The 19,409-nt window shown below is 36.3% G+C and overlaps 1 protein-coding gene across 1 annotated transcript in view; it reads right to left on the bottom strand.

The window, feature by feature from the left end:
• The window catches only part of LOC110373918 (uncharacterized), a 90,406-nt gene that overhangs the window by 18,936 nt on the left and 52,061 nt on the right, over positions 1-19,409 (bottom strand). The window contains exon 2 of the mRNA XM_021331391.3: positions 1,707-1,874. Coding sequence (XP_021187066.1) covers positions 1,707-1,873 — 167 coding nt within the window. The 5' untranslated portion in view covers position 1,874. The remainder of the gene's footprint in view (positions 1-1,706; positions 1,875-19,409) is intronic.

Raw genomic sequence — 19,409 nt, 5'->3', positions numbered from 1 at the left:
TGTTTGTTAAATAATGAATAGTTACAATAATGTTATTAGAGTACGCTGTTAGCTGATTCGCGGCATTGAAGACATTAATTTTATTGAAGGATCACCATTTCAGGAGAAAAGTTAAGTACCTATATAATTTTTCGTTATATCGCATCCGAGCTAAAAATGTTTATATTTGTTCAGTAAAAAACCCTTCCAAACAGCCTCACACCGACCCACGCAAAATAATATTTTCCAAAGAAACATTTAATATTTATCCAATAACTTGCGAAATTGAATCAACTTCCCCAGGTCTCGAAACAATTACTATCAAAGTATCCATTTATCTTCGAATGTTACTGGAGAGAGGCCCGATATCGGCCATTTGAATTCCGTTCCGGGGGAGAAATGGCAATTATGTAAATGGGGGCCACGATGATATTTTAGGGTCTACCCACATTTACCGACGCGACATCGGCTAACAATAATCAAAAAGTGTTTATCTCTACGTAGTACAGGTCTACTTTCTTAGTTAGACACCAATGGCTGATAAAAAGGTGAAGGAAAACATCTCGATGAAACCTGGACTATAAAGTCTGAAATCACCAACCCGCATTGAGCAAGCGTGGTGATTAACGCTCAATCCTTCTTCGTGTGAGAGGAGGCCTGTGCCCAGCAGTAGGACGATAAAAAGTCTAAGTAAGGGTGTTACAACGCTTCGGCCGATGGCAAAACGAACCGTTTGCATAGTTGATCAGCTAAAAGACATAGTGTGGTGTTACGCACTCGGCTTAAGAAGATTTCGCCTCGATAAATGTGTTGAGACCCTTATGCGGCATACCGGTGGCCTATTGTCGGAGGAAAAGGGACTTGGGAACTTCGACGTAACCTGCGAAAAATTCACAAGTAGGTAGGCGGCACGAAATATTTAGTGGTTTTCGTTCGTGTGTTCGCCAAAGGATATGAAAATAATGTTTGTCGCAAATATTTGTGTTGAGACCCCGGGATTTATCGATTTATTTATATCCAGTAAAGGCTTTTGTGAGCCTTTGTATTATTTATTAATGGAGGACTAAATATTTATTGGGATTTCGACGATGATACGTGACTACCTTTTCTTTGACTTTTATAAATATCTTGAGAGTATTTCACAAGTAATATTCAGTATAATATTATATGTTGTCGATCTGGAACGTTTATTTTGCAAGTCATTTACTGTCATTTGTCTGGAGAGCTAGCAATTAAACAGCTGTCTATTGCCTAGCAATCTATTGTTTCATGATTGAGTTAGGTTAGTCCAGAATTAGATTACCTATAAGTCTATTCCTGGACCACAAATTGCGGTACGTAATACTAGTAGGTGATCGACGACAACTTAAAGTTTTGTAAAAGGTCAAATCAAAAAAGTATATATATAACTTTCGAGATTAATCTTCTTCTCTGATACCTACATAAAACAGATCGGTTCTATATTTTCATGGATACCATGATAATTTTCGGAGGATTTATCCTTAGTAGTTACCTATAAGGACGATGCCGGAAGAGGTATATTTACAATATTTCTAGTCTCCTCTACTCATATTAGGGTTCCGCACGAAAAGGGGAAAACGGGATCCTGTTTCTAAGACTTTGCCTTCTGTCTGTTTGTCCATTTATCACCACTAATCACCAGGCTGTATCTCATGAACAGTGATAGTTGAAAATGGTCGGCTTTTTTACTATTTCTATTCCCTTACCTCCACATAGCCTTCAGCTGGTCGCAGGTCGGCTCATCAGCCTTCGCGAGGTCGCGGTCTCTCACCCGAGCCGGCCGCGGCGACAAGATGGCGTCCTGATCTAGGCGCTGCGCCGCTACTGCGTACGCGCAGGCTAACACGCTCCACGCGCGCCAGAGGGACCACATCCTGGGGAAGAACGTTGCTGTTAGAGTTTTTATGTTATGTAAGGTTTTTTTCAGTTTTGCATAGTCGCATTAATCGAGGAATGATATAGGCTATTTTTTATTCGGGCGACTGAAGATTTTTTAACTGGTCGAGTGTTGGCAGATGCTAGTGTGTTCCAAAACTAGCTGGTTTTCATCAAAAAGTTCGGAGGTTGTGTACCTTTAATTTAATGTGTTTGCCTTCCAAATAATAGGTCACATAAATGTTTGCACAATCTAGGAAACAAGTTCTCTTAAAATCAATTAAGAAGTTAGACTTACTAACTACCGTTTATCTAGCACACTTAGGCTAAAACAAAACTACTTAATCAAAAATAATATTTTACTTAAAGTCTGTAGATCGAAGCCATAATATTCATAGGCCAACTTCTCGAACAACTTAAAGAAGAAAGTATAAATTAAGTTAAGGCTAAAAGTATTCAAGTTTTATTCAATGAAAACTGAACCAGCTAAGAAACTATAAAGTTCTTCGGATATTTTCGGATTTATGTCCGAAGATAGCTTTTGTGTTTTAAATATCTTTGATATTGCTAGTTTTAGTATTCAGAATCTTTTGAAAACTGGTTGTATATAATTTTGATGCGATGAATATCATCTGCCTAAAGCCGTTTCTATAGTTTTATAGTTATACATATATATGTAGCTAGGTCGGTTTTCAGTCTAACCAAATGCAGCAGAGTAACTGTTGTACTGACTGTCTATCTGACCTCCTCATCACAGTTACCCGTAGTCACCTCTACTCGGGTAACTCGATACCCTTTGGTAAGATTGGTTGTCAAACTTTCTTTCTTCTGGCTTTTGACTACCCGTAACGACTGCCAAAGATGATTAAATGACAGCTTATTTAACATGACTTCCGAATTACGGAGGAAGTATTCATGACATGTGGATGCTACTTAGCTATGAGACCTTTTATTGGGAAGACAAAAATGTATTACTATTATGTATTATTTTTTTGCCTTTGATACTGTTCCATCTAAAAATACTTATAATAAAGGTTGATAATACAACTAGCGGCCCGGTACATGTTTCACTATATTATACAAAAGTGAAAAATAAAAAAATACGAACCGCGATTTTGTGCAAACTTCTCATAAACCATCTACTAAATAGTCCGAACAAAACCTAAACATTTGGTTCGGGTAGGTGAGACCGTTTTTGAGTTATAAAATTACAACGAAAAGTGGCACAATTTTATATATCTACATAGAATAGATGGAGATAGATATGATAGAAATACAATAATGTGTTCCCATGTCACGTATTAAAAACCTTGAACACATAGATACAGGTATCTAGATAGCGACTCGGAACCAGTTCTTTATGTTCTCGTCACACAGTTCCAAGCTTGATTAGTTGGACTTCACTGAAGTAATATCTGTTCCGATAAATACTCGCTAGTTGGAACTGTTTGCGGTATTGAAACTTTGTGTGATAGGGGACTTGTGTGTCGTTTATATTGCTTTTATATAGAAACACGTATTTACTGCATTTGTGAACATATCAGGTATAAAGTATATGTTAAAAGTCAATAGTAGTCAAAGTGTAGGTACTGGTTTGTGGGCTGTGAGATTGTTCGAAAGAGGTACCGCGGTCGTGGTACATAAAGGGCTTTTTTTTAACGACGTCAAAAATCATCAAATGACTCCCGGTGTGGTTTATCAGCGGTGAGGAAGTGTCAGACTCTGACTGACTAAAAACCGTCGCGTTCCGTCGTAGGCCTTTTATGTACCAGGGCCGCAGTAACTCTTTCGAACAACCCGCAGCCCACAAAGTAGTACCTAAGCTTTGTATTTCCTTTTAACATACTCTTAGAGACATAGAACTGATATATATCAGAAATGCAGTAAATATAATATGTAGTACTATATACGTACGTACGTACTATAATAAAACTACACTAGTTTGTGAGACTATCACATTGAGATTCGTAGGTATCCTTTGCACCATATTTATCTTCAATCATACCATACCAAAAAAACTATGTTCAACCCACAGCTACATAAGAAAATACCAAACAAATATTTTCCTACCTATTCCTCAAGTGACATTGATGAAAATCACGCTCACCCACTTTTCTTGCCACTAAGTGTCTAAACACACTATGCCGAACGTACGCGACTGAAGTTCCGCGGCTGATTTTACGTTCCAACGTAATCGCCTGATATGATACACCATAAGTGCCGAACTTACGCGGCAGAAGTTCAGTTGCGCAATTTTGTGTGTATGAACTTCGGTCGCGTATAATGTGTGTTCTACAGAATACGTTGCCGCCGAATTTCCGCTGAACTTCCGCCCGACTGAAGTTCGGCTGTACGCTATAACGCAACGTAATTTCGGCATAATGTGTCGCCAGTAATTCAAATAGCATTGCAGGCGTAATCATGCCGAACTTCCGTCGCGTATTCTCAGCATAGTGTGTTTAGACACTAGTGTACAGGGCTGTCACTAAACAGCAAATAGCTCAAGTGCCCGACCTAGTTCCATTGTAGGGTTGTCCAAAGGTAGTTTAATTATGTCTTTGTGAAGTTAAATGGTAGGAATTAAGCTGTTGGTGGTGATAATGTCTTGATTGCTATTGTAATATTTAAAAGGTGATGCTGTAGAGTTTTTTAAGAGATTAAGTATGCAAATATTTTGAAACAGGATTTAGACCGCTTTTCTCCTTTTTTAATAACAATAAGAGGATTTATTATTATTCTTAGCTATCTATTTTAACAATAATACAGCTACAGCAAGAATGCAAATTAACAATATTGAAACGATATTTAATTAGTTATCTATTGATTATTGTTATGTTTTTATATCTATTGTTATGTTTACGATACTTAGAGTGTATTACTACTGTTTTACATTTAATTTCAACAGGCAGAGCATCCGTAAATAACTTACTTCTAATCGGATCAGTTACATACCTACATATACTTAGGTATATATATATTTCGTTTCGTAAAGTTAAAATTAGCCTCCAGGAAAATTCACATGGAAACGCCGGAACCAAATTAACTACAGGCTGAATGAAAACATTTTTAATAAGATTAGATAGAACATTTTGGATGGGCGATACAGCTAAAAATAGAAACAAAATCTAAGCTTTCGTTGACAAAAATAGATACGAAAAAATCAAGAGAAATGGATAAGCAGAGAAAGGTTTTCAGAATTATTGAAATTCAAACAAACATTATATTTTCGCAAACCAAATTAAAATGTTAAAAGATAACTGAAATGCATGAGTATTTATCAAAACTAGCTGTTGTCCTGCGGTTTCACCCGCGTCCCGTGGGAACTGCTGCCCATACCAGGATAAAATATAGCCTTTGTTACTTGGGGATTGTCTAGCTATCCAACAGAAATATTTTTTCAAATCGGTTCAGTAGTTTCGGAGCTTTTAGGGTACAAACAAAGAAGCAAAAATATTGTTTCGTCTGTATTATATTTTTTTTTTAAGAATAAGAAATTTATTTCCAAAAAGGTACATTTTCTGTTATCATTAGCCCCAAACTAGGCAAAGCCTGTATCTTGGGCGCTAATTTAGAGAGAGTTTACCAATACAATTTACTATTAATACAAATTTGAATTTTACTTAAGACTAATTAAAATTAAAATAAAATTATAAAGAAAAAAATGTTATAAAAATTGAAATTGAAACTTAACATGAACTCTTATCATAAAATAACAAAAATCTATACATATAATAAATCTGTAAAAAAACTGTGTCTGTACATTGAATATATTTAAAAAATAATAATTGGGTGGGGTTTAGAAACAGTAATGGAGCACAAATCCAAAAAAAAAATTCTGTCTGTATGTCTGTATGTCTGTATGTCTGTATGTCTGTTTGTTTGTACACGCTAATCTTCGGAACTACTGAACGGATTTCAATGATTTTTTCTTTGTTGTATCAGTATTAAGCCTGGTCAACATATAGGCTATAATTTATCTTCGAAACTTGAAGACCTGATGCAGAACACCAACAGACCAACAAAACTATAAGAGATACAAAAATGGTGCCATGGCAAAAATTGTTTCATATGATGAGCATTTTCAGCTGAGATAATAAATTTTAAGATCTGGAACACCTGATGTGGAACCCCAAGAGCCCAGCTTCTCTGTACCATATACAGGTATGACGTTTTAGCAAAAGTTGTTCAATTTGATAAGCACTTTCTATTGACTTATACAAATTGAAGATCTAAAACACCTGATGTGGAACTCCAGGGGCCCAGCTAGACTATAGCATATAGAGGTGTGACGTTTTAGCAAAAGTTGTTCAATCTGATAAGCACTTTCTGTTGACTTATAAAAATTGAAGATGTAAAACACCTGATGTGGAACGCCAGGAGCCCAACTAGACTATAGCATATAAAGATATGCCCTCTTATTATAAAAACTGCCGCAAGTAGTGGTTTAAACCCGACTGAAGACGTCTTGGTTTGTTACGGTACTTACGATAGTCTTTACATCCTTATTACAAAACGTAGACTAAGAGAAGACTGTCTAGTACTTCGATTTGTCTATGGTTCAAATAATATCCACAGATTATAAGCAACAAATATTTAAATCATTCGTTCAATCGTTCCGAATTCTATGCGCCGTTCCTTTTTACATTATTTTGTTAAGTCTATTTTGATGAAAAATAAATAACTATGATAATAAAAAAAATATCTCTGCAGTTGAAAATATTACTTTTTATTATTTAAAGGTAATTTTATATTTCTAGTATCTTTTAACGATGTACATGATCCAATTATTCTCTTTCAAACAACTATCGAGTTTGCGCGTATAACGGAACGTCAGCGCGCGTATCCGAGTTATGTTTTGTTTTTAGGTTAGATATAATTTGGATTATTTTCATCCCGATTTAAATGATTAAATAAGACGTTGTGCATCTAATTAGAACCTCTTCAAAATTAAGTGCACAATAACTTACACACAGAATATCGTGTGCATTAAATTACCAAAAGAAAATGAAACATTTGAAACAACATAAAAGTAGAAAATTATATTTTATTCCGATGTCTATTTATACAGTCAAATGCACTGATACATGTTGGACACTGTTCTTCATCACACAATCTTGTTCCCTTTTTCATCTAGGCATTTTTGTACATTTTAGCAAGCTTCCAGTCTTTTACAAACATTGCATATTATTATACTGGCAGAGATACGGCGTGCAAAACGCCAAAATTGTCTTGAATCTGAAAATAAACAGTAGACTGTATGATAATCTGATATATTTTCGGAGTTTCATCAAAATCTATGTGGTAGTTTATGCGTGGAACAAGCGTGGAACATAAACAAACATCCATAATAAAAACTTTGACTCTTATACAATTAATTGGGATGTTTTGGCAACCTACTTGCACTGTAAAGGCTACTTACTTTATGGCGAGCCCAGTTGAGCATCATAGGATCATCCTGGATTATCATCATGCATTCAATTGACTATTATTCCGAAAAACGTAAATCGATATTTATATCGAAAATTGTCGTCAGGTAATTTGAAGAGATTTTGTCGATGACGCATTCTGTTGGGTCCCCGGATACTCTCAATAGTATTCTAACACATCCAAGTATTCCAAATCACACATATTTATATCCACTTTCGTTTTTTTCATCACAAAACAAATAACCTCAAAAGTAAATAATGTCGGAATTTGACGTTTGTCGACTAAGTACTGCAGTTAAACTAGGGGGCTCGATGGTTTATCTTTTGTACTACAGATAGTAATAGGACTTGCGATAAACTGCGTTTTGTAATAACGTTTTTTCAAGGTCGTACTTAAAGGTGGATTAAAGGTAGTACAAAAGCCGATACTTATTTGATACCGCGTTTTATAATAAGAGGGATGACGTTTTAGCAAAAGTGGTTCAACCTGATAAGCACTCTCTATTGACGTATATACATCGAAGATCTGGAACACCTGATGTGGAACTTCAGGAGCAATACTACACTTGAAATGTATAGAAATGAATGTTATGAAATAGGTGGTATGGTGAATCAAAAAAAGTAATTAGTCCGTCTTTTAGATAATCCTAAAATAATGGACACGTATTTTTTCTTTTCTCCTTCTCACAAACAAATAATAACGAAGATATTACACGCTTGAATTTTGTGTTAAGTCACTGCTTAGTACAAATTTTACATACCTAGACGTGGCGTCACGAGCCCCCACTCTCCGAATTTGTTGCGTTATATCTCATTATTATTTTGTATGTCTCTTCCAGACCTCGGGACTACAGAGTTCCGAAATTTTGGGAGGCAAACGTGGGGCCGAAGCCAACACTCTGAAGCCCTTTTGAGACAACTTTAATGAAATGGTGAAACAAAACCGACGATTATTCCTTTATACACTATAGAAATGAACCCAAGGACAATCCCCGGTGGACGTCGTTAAAAATAAGACAATCCCCGGTTCTGTGCTATACCATAGCTAACTGTTGATGAAAACTACTTGGGCTATTGTGATGGGATGCTAATGGACTAGGAACGAGGAAACTACGAAAACTATGGCACCTGCCGATGCCAATGTATTAGATACATGTAAAAATGGTGAAATGGTAAAAATGGCAGGTGGAGACTCGCCAGCTCACTTACTGGGCCCCCGGGAATCAGTCACTGAATAGCAACAAGAGGGCAACAGGGACATGAGCGGCTGAAGTGTGAGGATACCTCGGCGGATTTTAAACGCAGATTACGCGCTCCCTGTGGGTCACTTACCACGAGGCACCTATCCTCCGAGCAGGGCTACTAACCCTGCTCTAGCGACTCCACTCTGGACGGCCAAGCTAAGCCAGAGGCGTGAGACCTACCCCCGTCATGGTTCACTCCGACCGGCCGGAGATGGGGGACAGTATACTCTCCCTGGAGAACTCAGTATATATTGCCCACCGGGGTCGCTACTCCCCGTTATCAGCCTCAGATGTCCTGCGGTGCTTATATCTCATTATTATTGTCGTTATTATCTCAAGAGCCTTTGTCCCAATTATGTTAGAGTCGACTTCCAGTCACGATGTAACTGAGTACCAGTGTTTTAAAAGGAGCGACTGCCTATCTGAGCTCCACAACACAGTTACCCGCTCAACCCCATACCCCTTGGTAAAACTGGTCAGACTTACTGGCATCTGACTACCCATAACGACTGCCAAGAATGTTCAATGACAGCCGAAACCTACAGTTTAACATCCCCTCCAAATAACGGTCATTGGTATCCAAAATATACCTACGTAGAAAGCACATACGAACTTAGAAAAGTTGCATTGGCAGGTACTTGCCAGACCTGGAATCAAAGACGTACGCTCATACTTGAGAGATTGGTTCTCTACCCACTAAACCACCACGACTTCCACTAAGTCATCACGACTTTGTCATCTCAGTAACATTTAATGTTTTTTAGCGTATTAATACGTGTAACATTTTATGTTTCTAATGGCTATGCGTATTCCGTTGTTTTCAAGTCAACGGGCCCTCAAAATTCAATATCACACGGTTCAGATCTTTGATTTTGCTGACCCCGTAGTCGCTGGCATAAGGGACTTTAGCCGCGTACGAAGTCGCGGGCAGAAGCTAGTAAAATAATAAATGAGTATAAAAAATGGTGTGGTATTTATTAGGGTAGATTAAAAAATAGAGCAAAAATATTCTTCCTTCAGTATTAAAAACTCAAAAAGAGAATTGAAATACTGTTCTCTCGCATTATTACACACAGTAGCATGAAAACGTTTTCAGTGAAAGCGAAGCAACACCCTTTATTTACGATTGAGTGGGCTACCGGCGCCCACCCGGTTCGCTCCGAGCGCTCTCAGTACCGACCTAACGTTTATTGGAATCGCTGACGTGATAAGTAACATCATTGACGTTGTGTTTACCCGACTGCTAAGAAGGGATATATATTCTGTATGTGTGTAATTTTCTTCATTACCTTATATCTTCGAAACGCCCTAACAGATTTCGTATATGACAAGCGTTTGACCAGGTAATTAGGTAGCTCTCTCGGGACGCGGACGAAACCTTGAGAAACAGCTAGTCTTATTATAGTTGTTATTAACATTTTTAATTAAAAATAACTTAATTTAAAATATATAAAAAAGAAACACGAAAAGCGTGTTTACTTTATTTACGATTGAGTGGGCTACCGGCGCCCACCCGGTTCGCTCCGAGCGCTCTCAGTACCGACCTAACGTTTATTGGAATCGCTGACGTGATAAGTAACATCATTGACGTTGTGTTTACCCGACTGCTAGAAAGGTTACTGCTTTTTGTATGAATGAGTATGGATGTATGTTAATTACAAAAGGATTTTGATGTAACTTAGCCGTAATATAGTTTAGGTATCCCTTTAAAAAAAAAACATATAGGTAAATAAGCAGATTACTTTTTATCCATGTGCGTAGTTACCTTTGAAGCGTTTACCAAAAAGTTTTAAAATATAACTCAATTAAGATTAGCGTTAATTATTCCGGATTCGCTCGGTTCGCTCCTAAAACACACCTGCCACATAATTAAAACTTTTAGATTCAGTACATTGAAAATTTTGTAATTAGTTACAGTGCTTTCACACTGGCGGGTTTTTGAAACCGAGCGTAAAACTGTTTGCTGGTTCCTTTGTACCATATTTTGATTTTAAAAGGTAAATATTACTAAACGAAAGGTTTTATATAAATAAATATTATTAAACAAATAAATTATTGCATAATATAATGGCTCCGTTGTTTGGGTACTTAGTTCTTTCTTGATTTTTAGCCGTATTTTATTTGAACTGTTTTAGTAAAGCAGTCAACATTTAATGTTGCTAGTACGAGTACATAAGCGTGACACCGACCGAATCAAGCGTTGTTGCATGGAAACATGGGCGAAAAATCCGCTAGTGTGAAAGCGTATATAGTTACGATCTTTGTTTAAAATGGTCTTATAAAATGTTTTGTAATTAGCAGTTGAGATAGTTAGCCTAGTCCATTCATTATAAAGACATTTAATTACTTTAACTTGTTGCTTTCTTTGAATAATGAGTCCAGTTTGACCTTGAAGAATAAGATCTTTGTAAAGATTTTTTAATTAAGTATAATTAGGATATTTTTCTACAATAATTAAGATGTTTTTGCGAGCAGGTAAGTATGTAAGTTAAATGCTAAACAAGCAGAGAAATAAAGTATTTTAGTTATAATTTCATGATATTATGTGATCCAAAACTGGGTACCTACAGATCCTGACTCTATAGTTTCTTCAGGAAAATTCACCAATTTTTTTTCCATATCTCGGTAGACCTACTTCGCGCAACTGGATATATAAAAAGTAGCGTACATATGTCCTTTCTTAAGCTCTGGACTTCAGGTTTCCCCAAGAAAATTTTATTCATCTTTACTTAGTCATTGTGTCTAAGATATTCTTGGAAAATACATTGATATAACTTGCCTGTATCACACATGCCTGACTTGGAATCGAGATATTACCTTAACCACTTACCTATTATTTCAAAGCGTCTAAAAATATAATTTTCTTCAACAACAAAAAGGTATAAACATAACTCTTTGATATTAGTGCAAGGCTCATTAAACATGTTCATTTTCCGAGTACCTAGCATACTTCATTGGTTTTCAATACAGCCACAAAGGGGCTAAGATATTATACTTACCTACCTATAACGCTATCGTGGCTTCGAATATCTATATAGGAGTAGAATATACATAATATGTATATACTTGGAGGTATATATATAGAGCTGAATTTACCTATATTTTTGGAAGGAAGGTAACTTTTTGTTATTTATTACAAAACCTTATCCGACTCTGTGACTAGAGTATATTTCTCATGATATTAATATTTCTTATGTATTGTATTCTCAACTAGTGAAGTTGGGGCCGAATATATTACCTAAGCTCTGATTCAGGAGATATTATATCATATAGGTACTAACATTAGGTATAAACGTTAAAGTTTGTGTGAATATATTTTGTTACTCCTCCAAGCAAAAATACGGAACAGATTTTGTTGATACTTAACAGTAATATAGATCACACATCAGAATAACATATTTGCTTTATATCCGGGTGTGGGTAGTACCCTCGTGACGTGGGAGAAACTGTAGGCGGGAGTTAGCTAAGGAATACCGGAATACCTAACCAAAACCCAACGTGTGTAGGTACCTGCGTAGACACTCTTAAAAATATATCATTCGTTTGAAGTTCCTCAAATATTTGCAGTTTCAAAAGTAATAATAATACTTTTCGTTTTGAATCGGAAAATGCTTCTCAATGAACAACAATCCCGGATCCCGGATTGGCTCCTTTCCTGTTTCGCTCAATATCCGCCGACGGATTGGACCGACTACATCCGATGCCGCCCGATAACAGCCGAACGTTCCACTTTCGAATAAAGAACTTCGAACAGATTTGAATTATTGTTTTTGGAACGTGGAACTTGGATTTAAATGGCTTTTATTTTTTATTCTTTTTGACTTGGAATAAGACTTTCTTTCATAGAATAAGTGATATTAAGATGATATTACTTTTTATCAAAATGTACGCACAATACCAACAAATAAGAAGAAAAGGAAATAAAGGTGAGAAAAGGAAGACGAAGAAAGAAAAGAATATATTACATATTACTGTAATATTTAATCAAGGTCTCTTATATAGTTTTTGCTTTGAATATTTTCACGGACACGTAACAGCTTAGCCTCATATCAATATTCGGATGAATCAAATACTTCAGATTGCAGTGAAACCAGGAAACATCAAGGAGCTTTACAATTACCAAAGACAAAGATATCCTATATCCAACAACGATTTACCTTACTTCCTCGTGTTCGCAATTTGAGATCAATAGTATCTAACTATAGGTTATAATTAATGATACTTATAAGACTGCGCGCAAACTACAAATTTTTAGTCGGCCAACTGTTAGATCGTTGGTAGGAAACAATCATTTTTATTTGAAAATCGTGAATTCAATCAAAGTTTTTAGTCGGTCTGATACCGAACAAATACCTGATCATTGTTACGTGTGCACTTCCATTCATCTTCATACTGATGTATGAGCCCACATCAAGGTCGGCTTTTCAAGTTTGTATGTACTTTCTAAGTATATGTTGGACACCAATGACTGTCGGATGGCAGTCGTTACTGCTAGTCTAAAGCCAGTAAGTCTGACGCCAGTCTAACCAAGAGATATCGGGTTGCCTGGGTAACTAGGTTGAGGAGGTCAGACAGGCAGTCGCTCCTTGTAAAGCACTGGTACTCAGCTGAATCCGGTTAGACTGGAAGCCGACCCCAACATAGTTGGGAAAAGGCTCGGGAGATGATGATGTTACATATGTAATTCCATTCATCTTCATACTGATTTATGAGCCCAAATTAACTATCGGCCGACTAAAAGTTTTCAGTGTGAGCCCGGTCTAAGCTTGTGACGGTATTTCAGGATCTATAAAGGGTTACCTGATCTTAAAGCCCTTTAGATTAATTGGAGGCTGTTTCCCTTTAGTTTTCCCTAATTCTAGTCGAATGGAATGCGAATTAATTGATTGTATTCAGGTATTCGGTTGTAAAGGTATTATTAATAGCTTATAGCCCCATTGGTTGTAGAGGTCGCAAGCGTGACTGCTAAAGGTGGGTTACCAGGTTCGATTCTGACATAAGGGACATAGGTGACTAAATCTATTACACGCGTCCCATGGGGACTACTGCCCGTACCGAGATAAATGTACCTGCTGTTACTCGGGAAGAGTGTAGCTTTCAAACAGTGATTTTTTAAACCGTTCAGTAATTTCGGATTTTTTACAAAGAAACAAAACAATATTTCTGAATGGTGTACATGTTCACAAACCAGCTCCAGTGAGACTAAAAATATATCCTATTTTAGTTGAAATAAGTACAAAATTTACGATTACATTGTTACGAGTACAGCTAAGGATCTATTTTTGGCTATAAGGTTTCCAAACTCTAACAAATTGCCTTCGATACGATAAAGTTACGAGTTTACAACGAAAACTTATTAGTATTCTTTAAGCAGAGTTTTGGGGCTCAAGATGATTGAATATAACCGTCTATCTATAGATTGTGCGAGATTAAAATACGAGCCAAGATATTTTTGTAGGCTTACTACGTTATTGCGATTTTTTTGGAAAGATTAAGATTTCATTTTTATTGGAGATAGTCGCATGTACCTAGGCGGTCCCATAATGAACTGGCCTGATATAGTTCTAGGCGACATATCGCTACATGTTATGTGGCATTGAAAAGTACGTTTATCGTGTACTTAATATAAACAACACGCATCGACATGAAATGCTTAGTTTTAGTTTAGGATGCATTTGAATGACGAGAGTCGCGTATTTTTTCCAAATGTCGAAAACTGAGTATCGAAGTCTCATAAAGTTTCTGTTTATAGCAGATTTATCCCCTGCGCGAATAAAAGAATGAATGGATGGCGTGTATAAGGAGTCTATCCCCTCATATAACACGGTGAAAAATTTGGTTAAAAAGTTTCGACTCGGGAGAGAAACCGTCGAAGACATTGGGTATGACGGTTGGTCTGTGGAAGTGCTCACTTCCGAAACAATTGCTTCTATTGAAGAGGAGGTTCGGAGTGACCGCCGTTTGAAGATTAGAGAAATTGCAGCTAGCCTTGGGCTCCCTAAAAGTATTTTTCATCATTCGCTCCATGAACATCTTCACGTGAAAAAAGTGAGTGCAAGATGGGTACCGAAATTTCTTTCAGCGGTACAGAGACGGGCGTTGCGTTTCAGAGTTTTTGGATCTTTGTGGAGGAAAATTCAAAGATGTGATCGAGACGCTAGTGACTGGTGATGAAACTATGATTTTGTATAATGATCCACAAAGCAAGCGCGAGTCAATGGGATGGCGTTATAAGGATGAAAAGCCCCCTAGAAAGGCAAAAGGGTGCCTTTTTTGGGGTAAAATTGTGATTACTTTTATAAAGGTGAAAAAATGTTAGTTCGCGGATGTTAGAAGTGTATTGGTATTCATTTTGATGATATTGAAAAATAAAATCGGTTTCGTCTGATTTCCTCCATTAGTTCATAGTTAGGCCAATTCATTATGGGACCGCCCACGTAAGTATTAAGTTTAGTGATTTCAAAGTTAAGTTACGATGAAAGATATAATAAGTATAATAAGATGTATAAGTGGTTTTACGAAAGTACATATAAATGATGCTATAGAGTCACAGAAAAATGCAATTGTTCTCCTGCTGGAGAATTTCCTTCTGGAGAGAGTCATTTGATGATTTGCCTTTAAAATAAGCTTTCTAACACTTGGAGATACTTATCATCAGCCTTTATATTACCTGCATCTGTTTACACGGTAAAAAAGTTAATAATTAAGACCGACGTTTGAATCCAATTGCGATACAAAATTACCTTAAAACCCGAGTAAAACAATTACTAAAACAAATCCTTTTCTAACACCCAAAAACACCGCAATAAAATAACATACCAAATCCCCATTATTTCACACACAAGTCCATTAACATAGAAAACAAAACAAAATCAATACATAACAGATTTGACCGGCCATTATACACATAGCCCACGTACCGACCATTGGTCGAACCTGAACTTTCCGAAATATACCTATTGTATTAAGTTGTTTAATGTTTATATTTAGGCTGAAAATGTATTATTAGGCTTGTTAGGAAGTTCGTTTATCTATATATGTACTAATGTTGTAAAGCTGGAGTTTATTTTTTGCTTGAACGCGCTAATCGCAAGATTATTTAGAAAGATTTGAAAAAAAAAAAACTGTGTGAGTGTTTAAGAATAGATTACTTTTATCTGGTTACACAAAGTAGCTCTAATGTGGAGTGTAGCCTCAACGTAACCACGACCGCTCTGCCAAGAGCGAATCGACAGATAGATTCACCCGGATGCCCGATAATATATCTTATCCGTTTATTTATGTAATTTAATCTTCATCATCTACGCACCCTTTTTTCCAACTATATTGGGATCAGCTTCCAGTTTTACCAGATGCAGCTGAGTAGGTGTTTTAAATGGTACTGATTATAATTATCTGATCTGACCTCCAGAACTCAGTATTATAATTATGTTAATTTAATGAATTACGATTTTTTTAGATATATGGTAAAAGTTAAGCAGCTGCTCTGGATAGCATATGAATTAATGCTAAAAGTCAGAAGTTTGAAAACAGCTGTAAGTATAAGTTTAGTTCTGCAGTTCTTTGGGGGTCAGTTAGAAGTCGATCCGTCCTAGTCAAGTTGGATAGTGACACCATTTTACTCTCAAAGTATTAGACGATAGAAAAAACGGCCAAGTGCGAGTTTTGCCTATATGAAGAGCAAATTAACATGTTTTTTGTCTGGGTACCCTTGAAAATATTATTTTTTATTATAGTTTTTAGTATTTTTTTGTCAAAGGAGTCACAGAAATACGTCTTCTGCGAAAATTGTAACCGTCTAATATTGGCCCGTTTTACCCTCTTGAGTACGGATCCCTAAAAGTTAGGTAAAAAAGTTTTCTTTTATTTATTTATGCCTAAATGTATCCTCTTAAGCCCAGGACAAGATCACAGAGATTACCTAACCCTTTTATAAGCACAAACTAATAAAAATAGTTCCCTTTATATGGTACCTATATAAGTAGGAATTTATTTATGAAAAAGATGCCTGGTAAACCTATATAAAACCTATCAACATTCTATTCTATAAATAGAATTTGTAGTGTTAGATAGTTATTGTTATAGTAGTACCTTATTGATCTAATTTTAGATTGGCTGGTCGAGAGCGAGTTATGAATGGGAGTTTCAAAGTGTAAAGGTAACTTCACTTTCAAGATGTTATTTGAACGAAATGGACGAGGACAGTTCAGAGAAATAAACGTTAAGTTTATACTATTAGTCTTCTATATAGGTATACTAATATATAAAGACGAAAAGAACGATTTGCGTATTTCTTTGTTCTGTGTTTCGGATGGCATGTTAAACTGTAGGTTACGGCTGTCATTGAAAATCCTTGACAGTCGTTAGGGGTAGTCAGAAGCCAGTAAGTCTGACCCCAGTCTAACCAAGGGGTATTGGGTTGCCCGGGTAGCTGGGTTGAGGAGGTCAGATAGGCAGTCGCTTCTTGTAAAGCACTGGTACTCAGCTGCATGCGGTTAGACTGTCAGCCGACCCCAACATAGTTGGGAAAAAGCTCAGAGGATGATGATGATGATTTGTTGAGAGAAAGGTTTTGATGTAGTGGAAGAGGACGACCAAAGAAACGATGTTTAGATGGAAGTGGATATGGTAAGAAAGAATGTTACTTGTGAGATGACGGCAGATAGAAGAGTATGGAAGGAGAAAACATGTTGTGCTGTCCCCAAATAAAATTGGAATAAGGGCAGGAGGATGATGATGAGATTTGACTGTTCAAATCGAGCTACACTATCTGCGCTGAACATAAGCTATGTTTTACCTGGGAAGAAGTTTTAACTTATGTTTCTGAATTGGAAATTGTTAACGTTTTTTGTTTCCTTGAAAGAGATAACCAGCTGTTTCTCATTTTTTTATTAAAAATGTATAAATTGTTTGCATTTAAAAAAACTGCGTTTCAAGGAACTTAGTTTCTGCCAATTCATAAATCTCTTTTAACATGAAAAGCCAATTGTGAAGGAAACAAAATACAAAATTCAAAAAGCTTTTAAATATAAAAATCGGTGTAAAGCTTAAAACAATTTAAAGGTTCCATTTTATAAAACTACTAAGCATTAATTCTATAAAACATAAAAAGTAGATTAATTAATTATGGCAGCTTAGACCGTATTACTTTTCGATGATAAAAAGGGAATTAGACAATGACATTTTAAAGGCACGTTAAGTACTTTTAGTAATTATCAAAATTATAATTTAATTTGTAAAAATTCGCAATTAGGGACCGAAGTTGGTGAAACGTCGGCTTAGTTCATTTATTTGGAGAAATGTCCCGGTGGTCTAGCGGTCATTAGAACGATCTTTTTGTCCTTATGTCATTTTGCTATTAGGTAGATATGGCTCGTAGCTAAGTACTTATTTTGTATTCAGGAATGCCATAATTGTATTTCAGGAAATAACATTTTTCAATTTGCTTGGCTCATCTTGGCGGGGCCTCCAGATGTCCTTAATTTTTTTTTGAGAAATTCTATTAAAGTTCAGATGTGTGATAGTTCGGTACAGCCATAATCAAAAGTTGTATGCCTTTTGCTTCTTTCTGAAAGCTACCTCTTATCGAGTTCCTAACTCATATTTCCATACTTCGTATTTAAAGCTTGGTCTCGTATCTACTATCAATTAAATATTTTTTTCTGAAGGTTCCTTACATATATTACAAAAGATTCCCCTGTGCCAGTCCTACTACTGCTACTCCTGGTAGGTTCACATCACAATTTTCATGATATAATGGCATAGAAAAAAATTACTACAGCTAAGTTTTCGCTACATAAGTACAAGTACAAAACAAGTCCAATATCTTTCACTTTCTGTAACGTTAGTGTTTCAGTGAGCGTTCTAAGCTATGTTTTATGTTCGTGCACGTTGCGATAATAATGTTCTGTGGCACTAAAATGCTGCTTGAACAGTAAATTATGTTCAAACTCTGCAGTGCAGAGTATAATGCTGTCTTCATGTGAGCAGTTTAATTATGTCATTTGCGAGTATATGTCTTCATTTTGACGTCGTTTGACCTGTTGCAGTAGTTATGAGTTTTTGGTTGAAGTAAATTTTATGACTGTAAATTGTGTGAATTTTATGAATGTATCTAAACTATGAGTATGTTTTATGTTATCATATTGCTACTGTTGTTAGAATGAGTGGCTTTTTTTTTGGGGAACAGAAGTATACACAAATACTAGAGCTTAAGTGCTTATTTTATTGTTTATTATTAGTTATTTTATTCTTAAGTTAGCTGTCTTTCGACTACGGGCTATCATACAGCAAAAAAATCAGTTGAACACTTATACAATGCAGCATTTTAGGCACGCTGCTCCTGTTCATAGACCGTGTGAATTTCAAACAAATAAATATACATTTCTGAGCTCAAATTCTTACTTTTCTTTCCCCAGAATTTTTGTAACAATGTACCATTTTCCATTTCATAAACCTAATTCGTAACAAAGAATTTCAATGCCAACTAAAGTCTACAATGTTTGTTCTCATAAACTCACGGACTTTAGCCAATGTATGTTGTAAAACCACAGAATAGAGAGAGATGAGCGGAGATGCCACAATGCAGGTTAGGCGCTTTCTTCTAGGTCAAATACGTACGGTGGGCATGACCTAAACAATCAGTTACGAGTGACTTCACGAGGCGTTCGGGTTCTGTCAACGCTTTTTGGTATTACAAAAAATGGTCGGGTCCAAAGACGGCAAATAAGAGCGAAGACAGTAACGTTCCTCGTCCCCCACTCACCTGCATGTTGGCGCGCTACGTTCTTAGGAGATTTTCCGATATGGCAACTACATCAAATGATCCCTCCCGCTGTGGGTTAGCAGCTTTGAGAGAGTGTCA

Source organism: Helicoverpa armigera, chromosome 26 (assembly GCF_030705265.1).
Source record: "Helicoverpa armigera isolate CAAS_96S chromosome 26, ASM3070526v1, whole genome shotgun sequence".
Lineage (NCBI taxonomy): Eukaryota > Metazoa > Arthropoda > Insecta > Lepidoptera > Noctuidae > Helicoverpa > Helicoverpa armigera.
Note: the sequence above shows the minus strand (reverse complement) of the source record. Positions and strands in the feature narration are given on the sequence as shown.